This window comes from Trachemys scripta, chromosome 2 (genome assembly GCF_013100865.1).
Source record: "Trachemys scripta elegans isolate TJP31775 chromosome 2, CAS_Tse_1.0, whole genome shotgun sequence".
Taxonomy (NCBI): domain Eukaryota; kingdom Metazoa; phylum Chordata; order Testudines; family Emydidae; genus Trachemys; species Trachemys scripta.
In genome coordinates, this window is record NC_048299.1 from 170,267,632 (window position 1) to 170,289,675 (window position 22,044).

The 22,044-nt window shown below is 37.2% G+C and overlaps 1 protein-coding gene across 4 annotated transcripts in view; it reads right to left on the reverse strand.

Annotated features, from left to right (window-relative positions):
• Nucleotides 1-496: 496 nt before the first annotated feature.
• Nucleotides 497-22,044, reverse strand: part of SLC35B3 (solute carrier family 35 member B3) — a 35,854-nt gene continuing 14,306 nt past the window's right edge. For 3 of the 4 annotated variants that reach the window (XM_034762290.1, XM_034762291.1, XM_034762289.1), the window contains exons 5-10: nt 20,049-20,156; nt 13,885-13,982; nt 9,127-9,219; nt 8,607-8,718; nt 3,408-3,477; nt 497-1,153 (exon numbers count right to left, since the gene is read on the reverse strand). In XM_034762290.1, coding sequence (XP_034618181.1) covers nt 1,003-1,153; nt 3,408-3,477; nt 8,607-8,718; nt 9,127-9,219; nt 13,885-13,982; nt 20,049-20,156 — 632 coding nt within the window. In that variant the 3' untranslated portion in view covers nt 497-1,002. Of the gene's footprint in view, nt 1,154-3,401; nt 3,478-8,292; nt 8,449-8,606; nt 8,719-9,126; nt 9,220-13,884; nt 13,983-20,048; nt 20,157-22,044 lie in introns of those variants that run through there. The other variant, XR_004644657.1, reaches the window with a different exon arrangement.

Genomic DNA, 22,044 nt, shown 5'->3' on the forward strand with positions numbered 1-22,044 from the left:
TTTTGCCCCGGGCCCCCTGAATCCTCTGGGCAGCCCTGGAATCAATCCCTGTGTCTCATTTACCCACACCTCCTGATCAGTAAGATCCTGTGTGTGCACTCTGTCCACTGGAAGAAAAATCTCACTGTCATCCACTCATGTTTGGAGTTAAAGCTTTAATTTGAGGACAGTGAAGAGAAATAATGTTTAATATATTAACCTGTGTGCTGAGAACTTTCACTGTTTTACACCAGTACAGTAAGCAGCAGACAACTCCTCTGATGGTGAAATAGTATTGCAAGCAGATACAGATCTTGGTACTTTTTCCCCCCACATTAGGTTTAACAGCAATGTCTATGTGCACTTTTTAATATTTTTTTAAAAGCTGGATGGGGGGGGGAGAAATGGAAAAAAAATCATGATTCTTTCAATCTCAAATTTAAATCAATAATCAGATTCTGATTTCAACAGAAATGCCCAATTATATTAACAAATGTACAATGTTGAGAAGCTCATCAAGAACTTAAACTGAATTTTTATTTAAAATGAAAAATCATGACATACCGTATTCTACCTCTTCCAACTTTAAAATTTCAATTTGGTCAATCAGTAGCTGATTAGCTTCCATTAAGTGTTAATACAATATTACTTTTAAATAATCCCAACCCAACAATAAAAACAAACAACCACTCATCTCAAATCAGCCACATCTGATATGATAAAAATGCTCAAAATAATATTCTACTGTCCCCCATTTGGAGCATAGTTTTTCAGCAGTCTGCCAGGAGTTGCTTTCCTTCATTGGCTTGATAATGCCTTCTGACAATGGTATATAACACCTATGACGAATTCAAGTGCTCTGAAGAGAAGGCTCACATAAAACTGTTCATGTCAAATCATCTGCAAGCAGACAATATGCCTTCAGCTCCTTTGGTTTTAATAATGTTCCCTGTGGAAAGTGAACCAGTTGAAGACTGTTCCAATAAAATAAGTCAGATTCAAGACATGGCATAAAACCACTGTCTACACAGTTTGTGACAACGTCCGTGTCTTTCTTTCTTCCGCAGTTTTGTTCCAAAGACCTCGTAGCGAAGGCAGCTTGATTTTATCCATATTCTTACTGTAAACATTCAGAAATATACCCAGGACAACTAATAAACCTGACCACACGTACCTGAAGGGGGAAAAAGAGGAAAATAATCATAGCATTAACAGTTTATTTGTAATGTGCCAATGATGTGCCTCATATTCTACAAGACAAAAATAAAGTCTCTGCCTCAAGAAGTTGACAATCTAAAAGATGGTCTCCAGTGAGAGAGAAGCAAGTGGTAGGACCCAGCCAAGGTATTAGCTTAGATCTTTAATTTTTATTATCCTCTCTCCTTCCTCTTAGGTAAGTAGGCTGGAGAAGGAAATTTATTTGACATAGCCTGTCCACATATCATAGAATCATAGAATATCAGAGTTGGAAGGGACCTCAAGAGGTCATCTAGTCCAACCCCCTGCTCAAAGCAGGACCAATTCCCAGCTAAATCATCCCAGCCAGGGCTTTGTCAAGCCGGGCCTTAAAAACCTCCAAGGAAGGAGACTCCACCACCTCCCTAGGTAACGCATTCCAGTGTTTCACCACCGTCCTAGTGAAACAGTTTTTCCTGATATCCAACCTGGACCTCCCCCACTGCAACTTGAGACCATTGCTCCTTGTTCTGTCATCTGCCACCACTGAGAACAGCCGAGCTCCATCCTCTTTGGAACCCCCCCTTCAGGTAGTTGAAGGCTACTATCAAATCCCCCCTCATTCTTCTCTTCTGGAGACTAAACAATCCCAGTTCCCTCAGCCTCTCCTCATAAGTCATGTGCTCCAGACCCCTAATCATTTTTGTTGCCCTCTGCTGGACTCTTTCCAATTTTTCCACATCCTTCTTGTAGTGTGGGGCTCAAAACTGGACACAGTATTCCAGATGAGGCCTCACCAATGTCGAATAAAGGGGAACGATAACTTATATACTAAGCTATAATTAAGTGTAATGGTTCTTAGCTGTATGAATAAAATACCCTCAATCTGCAGTACATTCCCATGTTTATAGGAGCTATATTTTATGACTACTGCTCCTACATACCCTGTTTCCCCGAAAATAAGACAGTGTCTTATATTAATTTTTGCTCCCAAAGATGCGCTAGGTCTTATTTTCAGGGGATGTCTTATTTTTCAATGAAGAAGAATACGGTACACATCAGTGGATGCCTTATTATCGGGGAGGTCTTATTATCGGGGGGATGCCTTATATTACAACGAGAGGCAAAACTGTAAGTAGGCCTTATTTTCGGAGGATGTCTTATTTTCGGGGAAACAGGATAGGGCTCTTTTCTCCATCATTACTTTGGATTGCCTGATTTCAGCACCTTTTTTTTTTTTGTTCCACTCATCAAAATTGTTTGTTTACCATTAGGCTTTGTGTTTATATGTTTATACACAGCTCTACCCCAATATAAACGTGACCCGATATAACACGAATTCGGATATAACGCGGTAAAGCAGCGCTCCGGGGGGGTGGGGCTGCACACTCCGGCGGATCAAAGCAAGTTCGATATAACGCGGTTTCACCTATAATGCGGTAAGATTTTTTGGCTCCCGAGGACAGCGTTATACAGGGGTAGAGGTGTGTATATAAAAGAAATACTTCACCTTTTTCAGAAGGACTAAATTACATGTAAATATTTTGGGCATTCTTTGCTTACATTCCTCCAATACAACTTGTTACAAAGTACAATGGCAATAAAGTTAAATGCTATTTTATTTCAATCCAGAAATAATTAGACTTGATGTAAATCATTTAGCCTTATTAATGTAAACCCTTTGGAAAGTGTTCTAAAACCCTTAAAAAAAGCTATGTCAATATTGCCCATAAACTTACAAGTTAATGGTCAAGATAATAGAAGGTTAGTTATAAAAAAGTATATTGAGTAAGACCTCAAAGTTGAGCCCTATACAAGGAGAAAACTACATCATTTTATTGGAAAGAGTACAGTTCTTTAGCCAAAGTTTTCTCTACAGAGTAAGCCCCCAAGCAGCTAATTAACAAGTAAATGCTAGATGTTACATAAGATTTTCGTAGACTACGAAATTGTCTCCCCCCGCCCCCCCGCCCAAAAACAACAACAAAAAACCATCACCTTCCGCCCACTCCCAATATGTACAATGGATTTGTCTTCTAATGTTTTTGGGAAAAAATGAAATTATTCTCTCTGGCATAACAATCAACAAACCAGTCAATATTTAGAACAACTTTCAAACATTTGTAGTAGAAATGAGAAGAAAATCTTACTCAAACATTTTGATGGTTAACTGGTAATATTATTTAATTTCAGTAATCAAGAACCTGATTTTATGAAATACACAAGCCATAAAAGGACAAGTAGATACTTACTGGAATGTGAATGGCTTTGCAAAGAACAAAAAAGAAAGCACAATGGTCATTGCTTTTCTTCCTGTTGTTACTGCAGAAGAAAAACAATGGTTAACTCTAATTTAGATCTCGTTATAATCCAACTAAAGCTGTTATTAGGAGATATTAATAAACTACCCTGTTTCCCCGAAAATAAGACAGTGTCTTATATTAATTTTTGCTCCCAAAGATGCGCTAGGTCTTATTTTCAGGGGATGTCTTATTTTTCAGAGATGAAAAATGCCTTATTATCGGTGGATGCCTTATTATCGGGGGGATGCCTTATATTACAACGAGAGGCAAAACTGTAAGTAGGCCTTATTTTCGGAGGATGTCTTATTTTCGGGGAAACAGGGTAGGTAATTAAGGGCCTATCTATAGCAGGGATATTTGTATTGGTGAGCTTCACCAGTGCAAACTGGTAGATGACTCGACCAGTGTCAAATAAGGTTTGCACTGGGGGTGTGGCTTCTCCTGGTTTGAAACTGGTGCACCACATCCACAGTGAGGTTTGCATCGATGTAGCAAAACCAATAAAGATAATCCTAGTACAGACACTCCCAAAGTAACCAGATTCAGTTATCCCAATGCTCACTTTACTCTCACCAGATCACAGGTATCATTGGAATGTGATAAACCATCTTTGAAACCGTTGCCGGTAGAAATTGTGAACTAGATTATGTACATTTTAAAAACAAAATGAAGAGTTTAAAAATGTTAATAAGATTTAGATATACTGTAATACTTACTATTACAATCTTACTTTATTTTGGTCAGAATCTACCAGCATAGATTCTTGCTTTTGGTTTTATTTTGAAGGGGATAGGTATTTGCATCTTAACTTTTTTGAAGGTATTTAAAGTTTTATTTACATAACAGCAGGCCTCAGTACAGAGAAATAACTCTGGTCAGGACACTGAATGGGACAATGGATTTCAGAAGGCCACATGTACTATTTCACTAATCTCTGCCTACCTGCGATCTTGTCACTAAAGAAAATCTGAATTGTTGTTTATGAGGACAGATTTAGGTAAAGCTATAACCTGCTGGATTATGCCAAAATTAACCACAACTTCCATAAATCGCATTGAAATATCATATGAATTATCTAGTCTACATGGTCATGTTCTGACTGCATAACTGTTTATATAGTAGTCAAATAGGAAACTACTCAACAATAACACTCATAGATGGTCAGGTGAATCTTACATTTTTCCACAAGTGTTCTCTTAAAACTAGGATTAACATGGGCAGAAGTATTCTCTTGTACCTTTGCTTTATCTTCACCTGATCTCAACTTTTTTAGTAATTATCTTTACATTTTAAGAAGTTTATGCATATCAAATAAAATCATTTTCAATTAATGAAAAATGAAGGGAATAAAAAAGAAAATTGAGTTTTAATTAGAAAAGAGTTTAGATGAATAATTTAAAAATGGTTAAATTACATGAGTTTTTCTAAGTACTATTATTTCTGTTCTTTCACCAAATTAGTTATTAATTAAAATATTTATGTAACCATTTCCTTCTAAATTAAGTGCTTTCTCTTTTTTCCAATTAAGTCTGATAATTTCTCATTCTGCTAATAGAAATACAATTTTCATTAAATTCTTTTCCCCCTCTTGCTCAATATGGGGGTAGTCAGGGGGGCAGTAATGAATGTGATGCTCTTCCAAGGCATGGTAAACATTTCCCCATTGCTACAGGCAAAGTAGAAAGGGCTAGAGTGCTAAGACTGTCAAGGTCAAGGCACAGGAATTCCTGGGAAGGTTTTACTATTCCACAGCATTCTTTAACACAGTAAAATACACTTTTTAAAAACTGTTTTAAGGCATGAAACAACTCTTCTCATCTGTTCTCATTTGAAATCAATGCATATAGTGAACTTGGTTAAAAAAGCAAAACTCAAACTATGACAGTGGCAAACTTGATTAAAATGCTTTATAATAAATTAGACCATTAATATTTTGGGTCAAAACTGTCCATATTCTCCCTTCCACTATGGTAAATGAAGAAGAACATTACCTTACAGAAACCAGCTTTTGGGGCAGAGGGAAGGGAAGTAAGAAGTTCCCTGGCATCTTCCTGCTTCCCCCCACCCCAACCCCCAATCCCTGTGACTGATGTTTGTATTTATCAAAAGGGGTAACCTAAGGAAGAAATGAGCCTGACGTAACCATTTTCGACACACAGCTATTACATCTATATAAAATGGAGGAGGATCAGGGACACAATTTAGTCTTGTGAAATATATCCAAATGAAATTTTACCTTCTCGATGTCTAACAATTCCCTTGTTTTAAACAGCTCTGCGTATGACTGTGTCAGTCGACTATGACAAGGAGCATTAATTTAAAAAGGATTTTGGAAATAGGGATATAGAAAGAAAAAACCCTGAATCTCTCCTGACTTCTTGTTTGTGTTGGAGACAACTTGATAAAGTCATTTCGAGACACCCTTCCCATTCAAAACCAGAGATAACCTTGATATGCAAGCAGCTTCTATGATTGCTGACTTGCAAGGTCACGATCGTACAGATTAATAATGTTCACTTAGAGATGTAATTTTGCTGTAGCTAGTTTTACCACATTAAAGTAACACTATGTGCTAAAATATTATGACCAGCTCCATGATGATGGCTGAGTGAACACAGATGTAAACCACAGTAAATTAGTACAGATAATCCCTAAATCATGGTTTGTCATACTTGCCATTCTGGTAATACATTTGATTTTAGAAACAATTTAAAGCTTAAACAAATTATTGATAAGTAAATATACTACTCCTGACAGTGGAATCATCCTTCATTAAGTATGTTAGACAGACAAAACATTAATAGACTAAATCAGTGGTTTTCAATCTTTTTTTCATTTGCAGACCCCTAAAAAAATTTCAAATGGAGGTGAGGACCCCTTTGGAAATCTTAAACATACTTTGTGGACCACAGGTTGAAAATCACTGGACTAAATTAATATTGCCCTGTTGAAAAAAGTACTTGTGTCCAGTGTTTCATATAGGATCTGTTTAGCACTGATCATTTTTCGTTACTTTAAACTGCAGTTCCTCTTCTCCGAGCAAGGAGAGGAAAAAAATTCATTGCTAGCACATTCCATATGTCGGTTCCAAAACTGAGTTAAGACTGAACTATTTTTAGTGTGCACATCACCCTGTTCCTCTGCAAAGTTCATGCATAAGCAGGTAAGGTTCCTTGCTGCTGTGGCACTAAGGGCTTAGTAACTTCAACATTTATGTAGATGGCAAATCTTCTGAGCTGGCTCAAGCTTTTCATGCTCACCATACAACTATCCCAGATGGTTGACTACTCAGCATATGTAGCTGGGCATATTCTTGATATATTACTGGGATGAAATCAGTGGTTGGGAGACTGGAATTTCTATCTAGGTCATGGATGTCTCATTGCCACAGATCCCCTTGATACTTGTCAATCTGGGTACTGACCTGTGTATGGATACAGACTGCCTGGGTGGTGCTAGTATATCTTCTCCTGCCAATGAGTGGAAGTCAAGTGTCCATGCCAGCTATAGACGATACTGTTAATACTACTGATTAATACTGTTGATGCTACAGATCATAAGATGTTGTGCCTTTGTACCCAAACAGGACAAGGGGGCCTTAGGGTGGCTTTTTTCCTTTCTTGTGGAGCATTCACAGAGAATGGTATTGGGTATCTTCTTTCCTTAGAACACTCCCTTCTTGAGTCCCACAGGATTCTATCTTGTCACCTCTCTTGTTCTTTGCATATATGTTGATCTTAGAAGCATTAGTAATTACTTAAGTACTTTCAGTATATTGATGACATAGCACAGTATAACTATGTCTTCTGATGTACCTGGTAGTCATGTGCCATACTAAGCATCTGGTAGAAAATGGAGCATATATAAGGACTATCTGGAACAAGATGGGAGTAACACTACAAGGTTGGGCAAAGCATCTGGAAGATTAGACGAAGAGTTTATTTGCATCTTTGATAGAAGGTTTTGTCTGATACCTCCCAAAACAGGTTGTATTCTAAATATACAGTAAGATTTCCATCTGCTATTAAGAAGTCAAATAGCTACTTCCTTGGTTTGGAAGAGAGTGAACTGGTGGCAGGGTATTCAGCTTTGGAATTCACACACTCCCTTGGTTTAAAATAGCTTTTATCTGTTGAGCAGCAGGGCATGCTACAAAGCCCATCTGTTTACACAGGCTTTTGTGGTGGATGTAGTAAGATGGAACTGGTGAAGGTTGAAAGTTGAGTTGGTGTTGTGGGGAGGGAAGAGCATTGTTCTGACTTTTGCTTCTACCTGACTGCTTGTTGTTTAAACTTCTGAATGAAGGAGATGGACTGTTGGAATTATATTTATAGATGGTATTTTTAATGGCTGTCAAGGGTGCCTAGAGCACAGGACCAGCACTTATTTTGTATTTATAAAAAAAAAAGCTACAAATCAAAACTAATATAATAAAAGTTAGATAGGATAAGATGTCCTGTATCTCTGATCTAAGTCCTGACATGTACAATTCAACATATCTTGTTATCCTAGTCAGATGACCAAGCAAGAGTTCAGGGGTTAAAAAGACAATTTGCTCTTCTTGATTTTTTTTTTTTTTTTTTTTTTTTTTTTTGCACCAAGCCTGCAATGTACATTTACTATTGCCTTAACAGCATCTAATTATAAATGTCTGCAGGTTCAAGGCCTTAAACAGAGTGCACTACATAAGTCTATTGAGAATAAATGTAGAAAGGCTTCCTGGAATTTCTCAGAGGCTGTGATTTTATGTCTGGGAAGCATGATACTGCCTTTTGCACATCTATGCCCCATTTTATTTTAACACTTTTTCCTCCCTGTCCCAAATAAGTCTTACCTTTTTGCTTATATTTTGGTGTGTATTTCTGATTCCACAGATCTGTCAAGTGTATTGTTTATGTATCTAGCAGGGTTCCTGGTATTCATATATTTGTGCACAAAGCCCTTCTAGGTGAAGGCACTGGGTTAGAAAGAACCTTGGTTTCCAAATATACTGCAATAGAGAAGTCATGCTATATGAACTCAGGTAAATCAGCTCAGAGAGTAGAAGCAAGAGAGAGCAAGAACAATTCTCACAAGCTTTGTCCTAAATGGGAAAATAGGAGTAGATTGTTTTTATATTAATATACTAAATATGTAATTTGTTCATACCTGTTACAGCTAGAAGGGCACCGAAGATTTTAATCAATGCTAGAACAAAAGATATTCCAAAATATCCAGTCAGGGAAAAAAAGAATGCATAACCATAAGTCTGAACTGGATGCTGAAACAACAACAAAAACCCTGTTAGGAAAATGCAAAACAAACCCTGAGGTGTTGCAAAATGAAATAAAACTATAGACTTTAATCAACTGTGTGAGCAATAATAAACTGTTCAACAATGCATTCATGCAAAGGTTCTTATTTAATTTTCATTAAATAATGGAAAAATAAAATTATGAACTCTGCTATGGCACTTTTTAAAATTCAGCTACTTTATTGATCAAGGACTAAAAAAGGATTAATTTGTAAATTGGACAAGTTAACTTTCTGATCTGGAGTACAGGTAATGTTAAGAGAACAGCAAGACTTGACACACTATATTAACAATAATCTTTACAGTGAGGAGGCCTCCGTACACAGAAAACGATTTAAACATTTTAATTTTAAAACGAGATTAATCAGTGTTTACCTTTGAACAAAATGTTACTGCAGGGCTTAATCCGCTAGTGCATGTCAATCCCAATAAAATGTACACAAAACCTATTGAATAGGAATACAGAACCTGGAACAGTTAAAATAAAAATATTAGCTAGTTCTACTAAACAATTAAAGTAGGAAATTAAATGCTTTCCAATATGTGGCTGTGTTAATATACTCAATTAATTTTAAATGTAGCACATAACATCCTCAAACATCAGTATTTAAGTAACTATATGGAAAGTGAGAGTGGGTAATAGGATCATGATCTTCCATTTTACCACTACCCCACACAAAATAAAATCTTTCATATGCAGGAAGTCAGTTACTAATATCCTCAGGCCAGACCTAAAAGAGAAAGTGGATACTTCAAATTCAGGATTTTGTTGCTTAAGTAAAACTTTGAACAATTATAAATACATGCAGTTGTTCAACTATTTTTAAGTTACAAAACTCCAAGTAAATACACTTATAAATTACATAAACAAAACTACATTGTTAGCAAAGCCAAGCATTCATAAATTTGGAAATCCCAGAATTAAGGTTGCCTGTGCAACCTTAATTCAGTCCGTTTGAGCATGTTCATCATGACAGTCTTTAATTTACATGATCACATATTATTTTTTCCACAGAACCCATGCCTCATTCAGTGAGAAGGACAGACAGTGATCACTAAATGGTTAGCTATTTAACGTTTCTTTTTATCTTCATCATTTGGCGTGTAGCCCTTTGTATTCACTGCACATCATCCGAACACTGCACTGAATACAGAATTAATTTCCTCATGGGCTTTTCTACTATAATCTCATAGTATCTCGGTTATTTACTGACATTGAGTTATCTTCACTACAACCCTGTGAGGTGAGATGGCATTTCCCTCCCTTTCCCCCCCTCATTGTCCAGATCAGGAAATGAGAGATGGAGTCTAAAGACCAAAATTATCAGAAGTGTCCACTAATTTTGGGAGGTGGATTTCAGACACCAAGGTCCTGATTTTTTCAGAGTACTTAATATTTTATGCATTTATAGCACAGCTTCTACTTCTGTTACAGTTGTGAGCCCTTATACACTCCTTCAGATCTGGCCCTACATGTCTCCTGCTGGGCATCGAGAAAACATGTAACACACAATTAGTGGCCACTTGTGAATAGTTTGGTTTAAGCAACTTGCCCAGCGTCATATAGGAACTATGTGGTGGAACTGGTGGTGGGCAGTGGGAGCGTTACCATCTCCACAATGGAAATATTTCAATAAACTCATGTATGTGTGGGAGGGCAGAGGCAACAGCAGGAACTGGAGGGGCTGTGGTGCCCAGGATAGGCACCAAGGAGCAGGTAGGAACTGTCAGCATCCATATTCTCAACCTGGAGCCTGCTCGTTCCCTGTTCTACCACGCCCCCGCCCACCAGGTGACAGATGCAGGGACAGAATCCAATTCTCCAGGGCAGCATTAATCTGTCTTGACCATGAGACAATCCTTTCTCTTCCCACAATAATCCCCTGCTTCACTCACTAAACACTTTCCAACTTCCTCAACGAATGAGGCAAAGGTCCTACAGACAACAAATTCATACATTACACAATCTCGAACAATTCCCAAAGCATCGTCCAGTGTGTGCATAGAACAAGGCAGATGTCCTGTGGAAAAAACAATATGCAATCAAAAAGATTTTATTATAATGCACATGTACAAAGGGGTCAGGTAAACTTAATTCTTGCATTTCCTAATATTTGAGTGCTTGACTTTGCAACCTTAATGTTCTTTTAACATCTTTTTTGGATGCCTCTTCCGAAATTCTTTAAAAACTTAAAACATTAGAAAAACAAATTTCATCATCATGTACAACCATATTGACCCCTTCCCCACAGTAAGACATCAGCACAATCCTCTACCACTGTAGCTAATTGAGTAACTGGTGGCAGTAGAAGGCTGTTATTTTGTATGTAGACCTGCCACTACAAGCATCTATAGACATATTTTGCCAGTGGGTTTCACAGCTATTTGTTAGACAGCAAAGCAATGTGAAGACTATGGAATAATAGGTTCTAGTCCAGACTTTGTAGGGGAGTGTGCTCTAGTAATTAGATCTTTCTGCCACTGTTCCTACGACAAAGTAGTAGGGAATCTTAACTATAGGCATCATTACCTTCACTGAATACAATTTGAAAAAACAAATGTAATTGAAGAAAAAAGGTTTTGCTTTATAAAATACGTACGGCAATATGCTATTGAAGGAAACCGATAAGTATACTAATGCCAAAGTCACAAAATTTTAATTATCAGTTTGAATAAAATCCAGCAATAGCAATATTTTTTTTATTAGGTTAACTCCAAAAAAAGTTTCCACTTACTCTGGCCTTGTTGTCTACTATGAAAATTTCATTAATTCCACTAAGGGAAGAAAGCCTACAAGAGTTCTCATAACCATATTTAATTAACACTTTCAATTTGATTTACAGATTAATGGGTTGGCTATTAATGTGTAGTTATTGCCAATGAACATCAACTCTTTTTTTGAGCTCACGGGCATTGAAGTCACTTCACACTTTCACTTGACTAGTGCTAGACATTTGTTGTTTTGATTAGCTGCAGATTCTTTCACTTGCTAGACTCATCCATATCCTTGGTGATTTTATTTCCCCCTTTCTGCTATGGTCTTCCTATTTAGCAATAAGAAATTAAGTGTGTAAAATTACCAACATTATTTAATCTTTACCAATGTTTTGTATTGAGAATCATTCTTTCCTCAAATCTTGTTGGCACTTAGGAGAACAAGGATTTTAAAAAGAGCTGATTACTGCTTCAAAAAGCGATGAAGAGCTTCTGGGCTTCATATGAATTTCAAAATCCCATACTGCTCATTATTATAAAGGCACTTAATTTTCAAGCTCTGATTATTTTGTAAAGTAATTTCTAATGGGGTTAGTCACAGTGCCTCTGTTCTGTACTGAGGATAGACTACTAAACTCCGATGAGGTAAAGTTTTAATGGATGTGCTTCTATTGATATCTGTATATAATGTAAGTTTTACCAAAGTTTAGAGGAGTTCTCCAATCATTTTAAACTTTTCAGCCGCATCTGCTGGTTCTTTTATTCTAAGCTTTGTGCATCACATTTTGTATCTTTTGGGACTGAATAACATTTGTCAAGTCAAGCTGAATATTTTGTCACTGCTCTTTAGAAAATTAACTCTTTCAGATTTTTTTTAAATAAAAAGGGTGTCAGTACCTTTGTGACAGGTTTCAGAGTAGCAGTCGTGTTAGTCTGTATCCAAAAAAGAACAGGAGTACTTGTGGCACCTTAGAGACTAACAAATTTATTTGAGCATGAAGTGGGCTGTTGCCCACGAAAGATTATGCTCAAATAAATTTGTTAGTCTCTAAGGTGCCACAAGTACTCCTGTTCTTTTTGCAGTACCTTTGTGGTTTCACTTTAACAGCAATCAGTCACTTTTGATGTTTAGTCTGGTTTTTTACACTGCTTATGGAAAAGGTAGTTTAACTCAAAGTTCTGGATTTTTTTTAAAATCAATTACAATGTTAAGTCCATTAGAATTCTGTCAGTTTTTTCAGCAGCTCTGGACCAAATTGACTACAATAGGTGTTAGAAATTGCATGTGTATATATGCGATACAAACATCAAATGTTGGATTACTTTCCCATATTATCTAGGGCAATTATGCGGTAGTGTCAACTCACTGCCTACTGGTTTTTTGGGTTTGATCTCCCCTGTCTACTTGCTCTCCCCTATAAATGTAATTTGCCAATACAATTTCAGATTTCACTGTTATGCTACTAGTCCCACAGTTGTGTTTTTCTTAGTTATATCTACAGCACTATAATATGGATGGCCAGATTTTTAAAGGTACTTAGGTGCTGAATGGGATTTTTAAAAACATTTAAATCAATAGACAAAATACAAAATAATTCAAACTAAGGGAACATATTATATTTTTATTAAACCTGGAGTACATTAATTATATGGAAAACCCTCCATTGATTTCAGTTATACTGGAAGGATGCATAAACAAAGGATATACTTCCTGTCTATACAAATATTAGACAAAAATAGGATAGAATTATTGTAACTTCAAAACTTGTTTCATTTAATAATGTACACAAATGTGTACCTTTGAAGGTAAAAAGTGAGTACAGCAGCACAAGCACTTTCTTTTTATATGCATGATAAACAGATTAAGTTTTGGTTTGCCATTACATGATCAGTATATCTTGACTTATGTAGAATATCTCTTAAAAATAGGAGAAAATTCCAATTCCATATGTATTGGTATAGTCTATGTCAGTGGTTCTCAACCAGGGGTAAGTGTACTCCTGGGGGTATGCAGAGGTCTTCCAGAGGGTATATCAACTCATCTAGATAGCTGCCTAGTTTTACAACAGGTTACATAAAAAGCACTAGCAAAGTCAGTACAAACTAAAATTTCATACAACTTGTTTATACTGATCTATATGATACATTTCAGTGTATAAGTGCAATATTTATATTCCAATTGATATATATTATAATTATATGGTAAAAATGGGAAAGTACACAATATTTCAGTAATAGTGTGCTGAGAAACCTTTGTATTTTTATCTCACATTTTGTAAGCAAGTAGTTTTTAAGTGAAGTGAAACTTGGGAGATAAACAAGACAAATCAGACTCCTGAAAGGAGTACAGTAGTCTGGGAAAGTTGAGAGCCACTGGTCTGCGTGACAGAACACTAGATTAAAGAGTCAGGTATTTACCATTTCTGAATTGGAACCATTGTGTAACTTCATAGCTTTTTCCTGCACATTTCCTATAACTGCATCTGCACAGAGAGCAAGGGATATAAGGACCACACCTTCAAAGAAAAGAAAAAGGGAAGAACAAACAGTATTAATTAATAAGACAAATGCCATTCTGTACTCATCGTGTACTGCAAGATGCTAACTCAAACAATTTTCACTTTGCTTATACTGGTTTAGACCATAAGTTTTGGAAGGCAGGAATTGTCTTATTTTACACAGACCAGCACCATGGGGCACCAAACCCTGATATAGGCATCCGGGCTCTCATGCATTACAAATAAGTAATAATGATTAAGCTTTCAGATCAAATTAATTCTGAATATTATTCATATAAAATATAGTATGTCCAGTTGGAAAGAAAAGAAAAAGCAATTCCAGTATATTTAACAAACACACAAAAAAGGAAAAACATGGCAATACTGACCAAACAACAAAAGCAAGAGGATTCACAGTGAAAGGTTTTCAGGTTTCTGAACTTACTTTATTTGCCTACGTGCTGTTCAGGTACAAGATGAATGTGTGCGTTTATGTATATGCTGCACTACTTGGCCACAACAAACTCACTGCATGGCAGGTAATGTTATCAGCTTAACAATAACAAAAAATAATGATTCTTTATCCATCACAAGTCAACTAATTTCCAAACTTTGATTCTTTCACTATTTTACCAACCAATATCTCTGACATTTCAAGAGTTAGGATTAATGCTGGATATTGTATGAAAACATGTTGGAATCCCAGCTTTCATAAAAATATAACATTAAATTAACTAGCAGCACACAAGATGTCAACAGTTAGTAATGTCTATTTTGTATTGTTTCTTATACCATGACCATCATAATTAAATGGTGAGGGCAAAAACAGGAAACAAATAGGTTAATCAGCATGACATTACTTAAGATTTCATATTTCATTGGTAGATATTTTGTAGGACCAGTACAAATACTTTAAGGAAGGAATAAACTTTTCCTATCAGAAAAATTGATCCTTGGGACTGTTTGAATTGGAAAACTTTAAGTTAATAATTTCCTTAAAAATTTAGTTATAAAGTTGCCTCCATGCTACCATTTTGGGCCTTTGCCATTTTCTAACCACTAGGAAGCAAGCAGAGGGAGATGAATCTATAATCTATTCAATCAGGTATCTAGGGGCACTATTACAACAATGGCATTGTATATGCCAAAAAAATTCTTTATAATTAGCAGCAGAAGCCAGAACAGGAGTAATAAGCCTGAAGAAACATCTGATGCCTGAGTGAAATGCATTGATGGAAAAACAGGCCCTATGGGACTTCATTAGTGTGTTTATAACTTATTTATTTATTTATTTATTTTAATAAAAACCACTTCTTTCTCCCTTAGCGAGAGGAGCACATAGTATCTGGTCAAGGAAGTTTTGAGTCAGTCATATTTCCTACATTTTTACATCACTATCCATTATATGACTTTTAAACTATACTTATTCACATACTGTATCAGTCTGTAGCTTGAATCCATTACAATGCCAATATGGGTGTACCACTATAAAATAAGATGATAGTGCACATTAGCCAGTTTAATCTCATAGTTCAAGAGTTTTATTTAAAGGCACAAAAGTCCAATCCATACTACTGGCAGAATCTGAAAAAAGTTTTCTTAAAAAAACCCAAAACACCACAAAGGGCCTGATTTTGATCTCACTTTACATCAATATAAATCAGCAGTAACGGAAATCAATGATGGTAAACAGTAAGATCTGAACCTCGTCCAAAAACTTAAGACACAGCAGGGCACACACAATTTGAATCAAATGGACCACTTCCTTTGTACCTCACAGGTTTTTTGGGGGAGGGAAAATTTTGCGCACACACACAAATAAAAAACATTTCTTTGCTATGTTAAGATAATGCAAAGTTTTAGTCCATGTAAAGTTTCTAAACCACACACCTTGCATTTAAGAAAAAACACTCTCTTCCAAAATAGATTATTTAAAGTTATTGAATAACTAACAAAATTATCTCCCAATTCAAATGCTTTATAATGTATTTTAAAAGTCTACACTGCAGGTGATTAGCAGAACACACTAAAGTTACTCAGCCAAACACAATTACTGTAACATTAATTAAGCTATGGGCTAAACTGTGTCTCCTGCTGCAGATGTAGGCTTGAGGGAATGTGTGTGTGTAGGAAATTTTTATCCTATATTCCTTCCATGCATGGACCAACCATGATAAGATTCCCATCACTGGAGAGTGGATAGATAGTACTGCCAGTAGAGTGGCCAGAGGAGGAAGAGTTTCTGTTTCATAGATGTATCATGATGTGCCTCTTCCATGCATCCTCCCAGCCAGTCACTCTAGAGATTAGGTCAGGGGTCGGCAACGTTCAGCACACGGCTCGCCAGGGTAAGCACCTTGGCGGGCCGGGCCAGTTTTATTTACCTGTTGACGTGGCAGGTTCGGCCGATCGCGGCCCCCACTGGCCGCGGTTCGCCGTCCCGGGCCAATGGGGGTGGCGAGAAGCGGCGCGGGCGAGTGATGTGCTGGCCATGGCTTCTCGCCGCCCCCATTGGCCCGAGATGGCGAACCACGGCCAGTGGGGGCCGCAATCGGCCGAACCTGCCGCGTCAGCAGGTAAATAAAACTGGCCCGGCCCGCCAGGGTGCTTACCCTGGCGAGCCACGTGCCGAACATTGCCGACCCCTGGATTAGGCCTTTAAAAGGCATTATACTTCCAAGCGCTACTCAGTCAGACAATGCCAAGAGCCAATACTGAGCACTAAATATCAATTCTACTTTTAAAATGTATTCCTTCCTTGGTACAAGACTGCATCGGCAAAAGTCAACGTCTGTTTCCTTTGCTAACATCTTTACTGCACGAATGGAACACTGAGTGGGGTATGTTTCATTAAGTCTATTTGCTGCTTTTGCACAGCAATGCTTCTCTTGGACTCCACTGCTATTAAAGAGCCTTAAATCTGATTTACAAAATTCTGATGGCACAATACGGGCAAAACTGTTCATCCAGCTGATGCTTTAAATCCACTCAGGTTTGTGTTTGTAACATTCATATCAGACAGCAAAGATTATTTGTTCCATTTAACCTCTCAGCATAGTTTTGCTTCCTTAGGCAAAACTGTGACGTGTAAATAGATTTGCCCTTGACAATGTGCACGTTTAAAGAATTTTGATTAAATCATGAATATGTTAAAAAAAAAAAAAAAAAAGCTCCAGCCAGAATCATACTAGTTTGTGTGTAAATGCTTCTAACAAATGCATTATTATAAACCACCAGGAGGAAATGTGACATTATTATTTAGTGACTAGCAACTAGGTGATGTCATAAGACAAATGAATTCTTAGGAATTTGTCATTTTAAAGTTACACTGCAGAGTAAAAAGTTAACATTATTTTGAAAGCCTCAAGAGACTTAAGTCTATAGTTCACTTTTCTTTTTACTCTGATTACATACATTTCAAATGTCAATATATAGTCTGTTTCATAGAGGCACCTTGACGGTGCTTTTCTTGAGTTTGCTGTCCCTTTGCAGAGGAAAAAAATAAAATAAAATTATTCAAGGACAAGGTACATCAAATTACACAGTGAGAAAATTCTTAGGTTAATTCCACTGGCTTCCGTGGAGTTACTCTTGATTTATACTGATGTAATGTCAAAAGTAAGCCCACTTTTTAGGAACTATACTAAGCTGCCTCCTACCTCCATCATTCAGCTAATAAAATAAAATATCCAGCTTCTAAACTGCAGAAACCCCAATTCACACTAGATTTTATGACCTGGACAGATACAGGGTGGGAGGAAGGTGCAGAGAGGTAACTTGCTCAACTTACACAGCAGGTAAACAGCAAAGCAGGAAAAAACTCAGACCCAGTCTTCTGAAAGAAGACTCTCTTTTGAGCTCCAGTCTTCTGAAAGAAGACTCTCTTTTGAGCTCCAGTCTTCTGAAAGAAGACTCTCTTTTGAGCTCCAGTCCTGTGCCCTAGCCCTTCAACTCTGTCTTTCTTTATCCTTTTGTATTGTGTGTGTCAAGATAGATCTTTGGTTGAAACGGGTCCTAAATGCCTTAAAAAGGAAAAAAGTAGTGCTGTTTGTCGTCTTATATTGACAATACTCAAAGACTACATACGGAAGACATATTTACATCAAATTACTGAAGGTGTTAGGACCAACATGGTCTTCAGTCCTTCAGTTTGTAGAGAGATATTTTCACACAAATTCAAAAATAAAAATCTGACATTTTAAAATCTGATTTTAAAGAATGCCACTTAAAAATAGCTTTTAACTATTAAAACCTCAGTAAGAACATGTGCCTACATGTGTTTTTCCTGGGATATACTTATTTGGTGGGTGCAAAAAAGAACATACCCACATGTTGTACCCAAAATACATGTGTCTCTGTTCAACTACACATCTTGTCTCTTGTTCCACTATGTAGATGTATACAGGTAGAGCCTATAATTTAGATAGGTAGCATTTTTTCCAGTTGTAATACCACTAAAGTGACACACATTATAAAGCCAACATAGCAAAACTAGGACAAGACTAAATAACCATCTGAGTTCAGACATCATCATAAATCATTACTTTTTGAGCACCGCTCAACACTAGATGGATAACATTTCTGAAAAGGTAAGGTTTCTTCCCTAAAAAAGGGATCATTTTGTTTTAGGATCAACCAATGCTGGTATGAATGAAGGTTCCACAATGAATTGTCAAACAATTACTATGTCTCATCTGAATCTCCTGAAATAAAAACAGCTTCAAAATGGACAGCCCTAAATTTCTACATTGTACATACATGTTACTCTTACATTAACTCCAATGCCTTATTATATAGCACATAATTCATGGTTACTACATGAAACAACTTGAAATTTCATGATGTAGGCATTAAGTATGTGTAACACCAAACAATCTTGCACTAGAATTGTTTTAATGTAATTGTTAAATTAGTAAAATATGAAAGCACTGTGTTTACATAATCCTGAGAACATATGTGCAGTTCCACTGTGAGGTAGGCTTTTCAGAGCTGTACTCTCTAGAAAGCATGTGCAGTTCTAAGGTAGCAGCATGGAGCGTAACAGAAAGGCTGACAGACTTGCTGGACTCAAGGGATTTTAATGGTGATGGATATCAAAGTCTATAGTCCCATCCGCTTTAAGATGGAATCTGAAGAGGCCCTACCTTTCTGTTGGAGATTGGTAATCCTGATTTCAAAGTTTGAAGCCCTGTAATACACCAGGTGCAAACTGAAATGACTGCTTATTCAAATACATATATTTGAGATATTGTAGATGAAGCACTGAATTAAAGTTGACTGTTTCCATTTAAAGAGCCTTTTTCAGTCACTTATAACTTGGTCAAACTTCCAACTTTCAGGGTGAAATTTTCCAGTTTGAGTGTCAGTGCAAAAATGGTTAAGCCCTTTTTGAGTAAGAACTTAATGAAAATAAGCAATTTGTCTTTATTTTAAAAAACTGAATTTTTTTGGACAGTTCTAGTACCTCAAGGGAAAGAGGCAGAAGCTTGAAATTAATCCCAAGGTTAGACCTGCTGTGCTTTTTGGTGGTCCAGCGAAAGTTCCTTTTGATTTCGCTAATTTATACAAAAATGAATGCATAAGTGTTTTTTTCCTTTTAATTTTAGATAGGAATTTATGAAGTATCACATCAGTTAAAATATCTTCTACTATTTCTAACTTACATGAAGAAATGTCAAGAACACTAGTTCTCACTGAGGACTAAATCTATAGCAAAGATGAGGTAAAGAAAAAAGTTTCAGTTACCAGCTGCAAGAAATAAGTCTGAAAGTTAACAAAACCCACTTTTTATTCTATTTAAAATATTTCAAAACTGGTCAAATGGAATTTTATCAAACTTCTCAAGATATATTTACTTCTGTACTGAGATCCACCAGAGATATTTCAGATCCAAGGGTAATATCTGGGGAAGTTTTAAGTGCTTGAGAACTAAGGCTTAGAATGATAGTGTCTCTTCTATTATAGCTGTAGTGCTGCTGGTAAAATGATATAACAAAGTCTACCACCAAAGGCTCCCACTTTTATGCAATGCTCATTCTAGGCAAAATAAGAATTATTAAACCATAAAGTAAAATGCTTCTTTACCTGTCAAGTTGAAATTTGGTGCGATTGTGCTGTCAGCTAAAGTAAACCATATTAGGCCAAGACTCATACACATTGCAGCAGACACATCTGCAATATTATAACGTTTTCCTATACAAAAATACAAACAACAACAAAAAATAAGGCTATGTAATAGTCTTAATTTTAACTCCCCTTTATTTAGGGGGGAATGGCAGACAAAGGAGAAAAACTCCCATTCAGTACGCCACCAAAACAAATGGACCCAATGTTCTCCCTCCCAATATCTGAGTAGAAGGCCTGACTGCAACTCTCTACGACAGCAGTTCTCAAAAACTTTTTCATAGTACATACCACATCTCCACTGAGAAATCTTGTGGGCAATAGCTGTTACCATTTACAATGGCACAGGCCACATCTCCTCCCATAGAGTGATTACACATCTCTCTGGCAACTACAGTAACTCCCCACTTAACGTCGTCTCGCTTAACGTTATTTCAATCTTGCGTCCCTGCTCCATTACAGAACATGCTCGTTTAAAGGTGTGCAATGCTCCGCTATAATGTCGTTTGGCCGCCTGCTTTGTCCACAGCTGGCAGCCCCCCCCAATAGCTTCCCTACTCCCCTACCGCCAGCGCCTCCCGCCAGTGGCAATCAGCTGGTTTGCGGCATTTAGGAGGCTGGGGGAGGGGAGGAAAGCGAGGATGTGGCACGTAAGCTCCCCCTCCCTCCCGAATGCCGCAGGAGGCGGGAGGAGCAGGGGGAAGGTGCTGATCTGCAGGGTACGCTGGCAAGCAGGAGGCACTGGGGGGAGGGGGCTGCCAGCCTAATACCTGTATTAAATTGCTTGTTTAAAATATATATAATGCCTTTTGTCTGGCAAAAAAAAAAAAAAAAAAAAATTCCCTGGAACCTAATCCCTCCCCCAATTTACATTAATTCTTATGGGGAAATTGGATTCACTTAACATCATTTCGCTTAAAGTCACATTTTTCAGAAATATAACTACAACATTAAGTGAGGAGTTACTGTACAGCAATTACTTCCATGGAAAAATAGATTAAAGATAACTAAAATAATCTGTAAATGTAACATCAGAGGGAAACAAGGAGAGCCAGTACCGTTTGGTCAGCCAGTTATCTGTAAAGCACCAGAAAAGGCTCAACAGACACTATTTCACTAGGAGGGTGGTGAAGCACTGGAATGGGTTACCTAGGGAGGTAGAGGAATCTCCACCCTTAGAGGTTTCTAAGGCCTGGCTTGACAAAGCCTTGGCTGGGATGATTTAGTTGGGGTTGGTTCTGCTTTGAGCAGGCGGTTGGACTAGATGACCTCCTGAGGTCTCTTCCAACCCTAATCTTCTATGATTTGGGAATTGTTGTTCTAGAACTTAGCAATGCAGCCAGCTGTATTTTTGGGGGTCCTGAGAATATCATTTGAATAACAGATTCCATTCCTTCCCAGGGGACTGTGTATACCATGTAAGCTGCCAGAAAAAATTGTTTAACACCTACATTTTTAAACTATGTTCTCAGCTTTCAAGAACCTAGCACTATATAATCCAAAGGCATTATAAAAACATTACCTACAGAGACCCGAATGCTCCAAATTTAAATGACAAGAAGATTTAATTGTGCGACAGACCTGAGCTGTTAATTGCACATACAATATTTACTTTTTAGTATAAATTTGCATATTTGATTTTCTTCTTTAAAAACTGTTTTTTTATTATTATTGCTTCAGTCTCAATACTGAAAAGTGTAAATGTTCCACTGTAACTACAAGACAGAACTACAGTAATAGGAATACTACATTCTGGGCTCAGTTCTGTAGTCCTTTGCCATGTGGAGAATCTTAGGGTACATCTACACTGTGAGTGCCAGCAAGTGTCAGGGCCTGAGTCGACAGATTCGGGTTCGCATAACAGCACTAAAAATAGCTGTGCAGAAACCCTCCCCCATTCTCCCAAGCCAACAGAGCCTGAGCCACAACATCTACACAGCTGTTTTAGTACCATAGT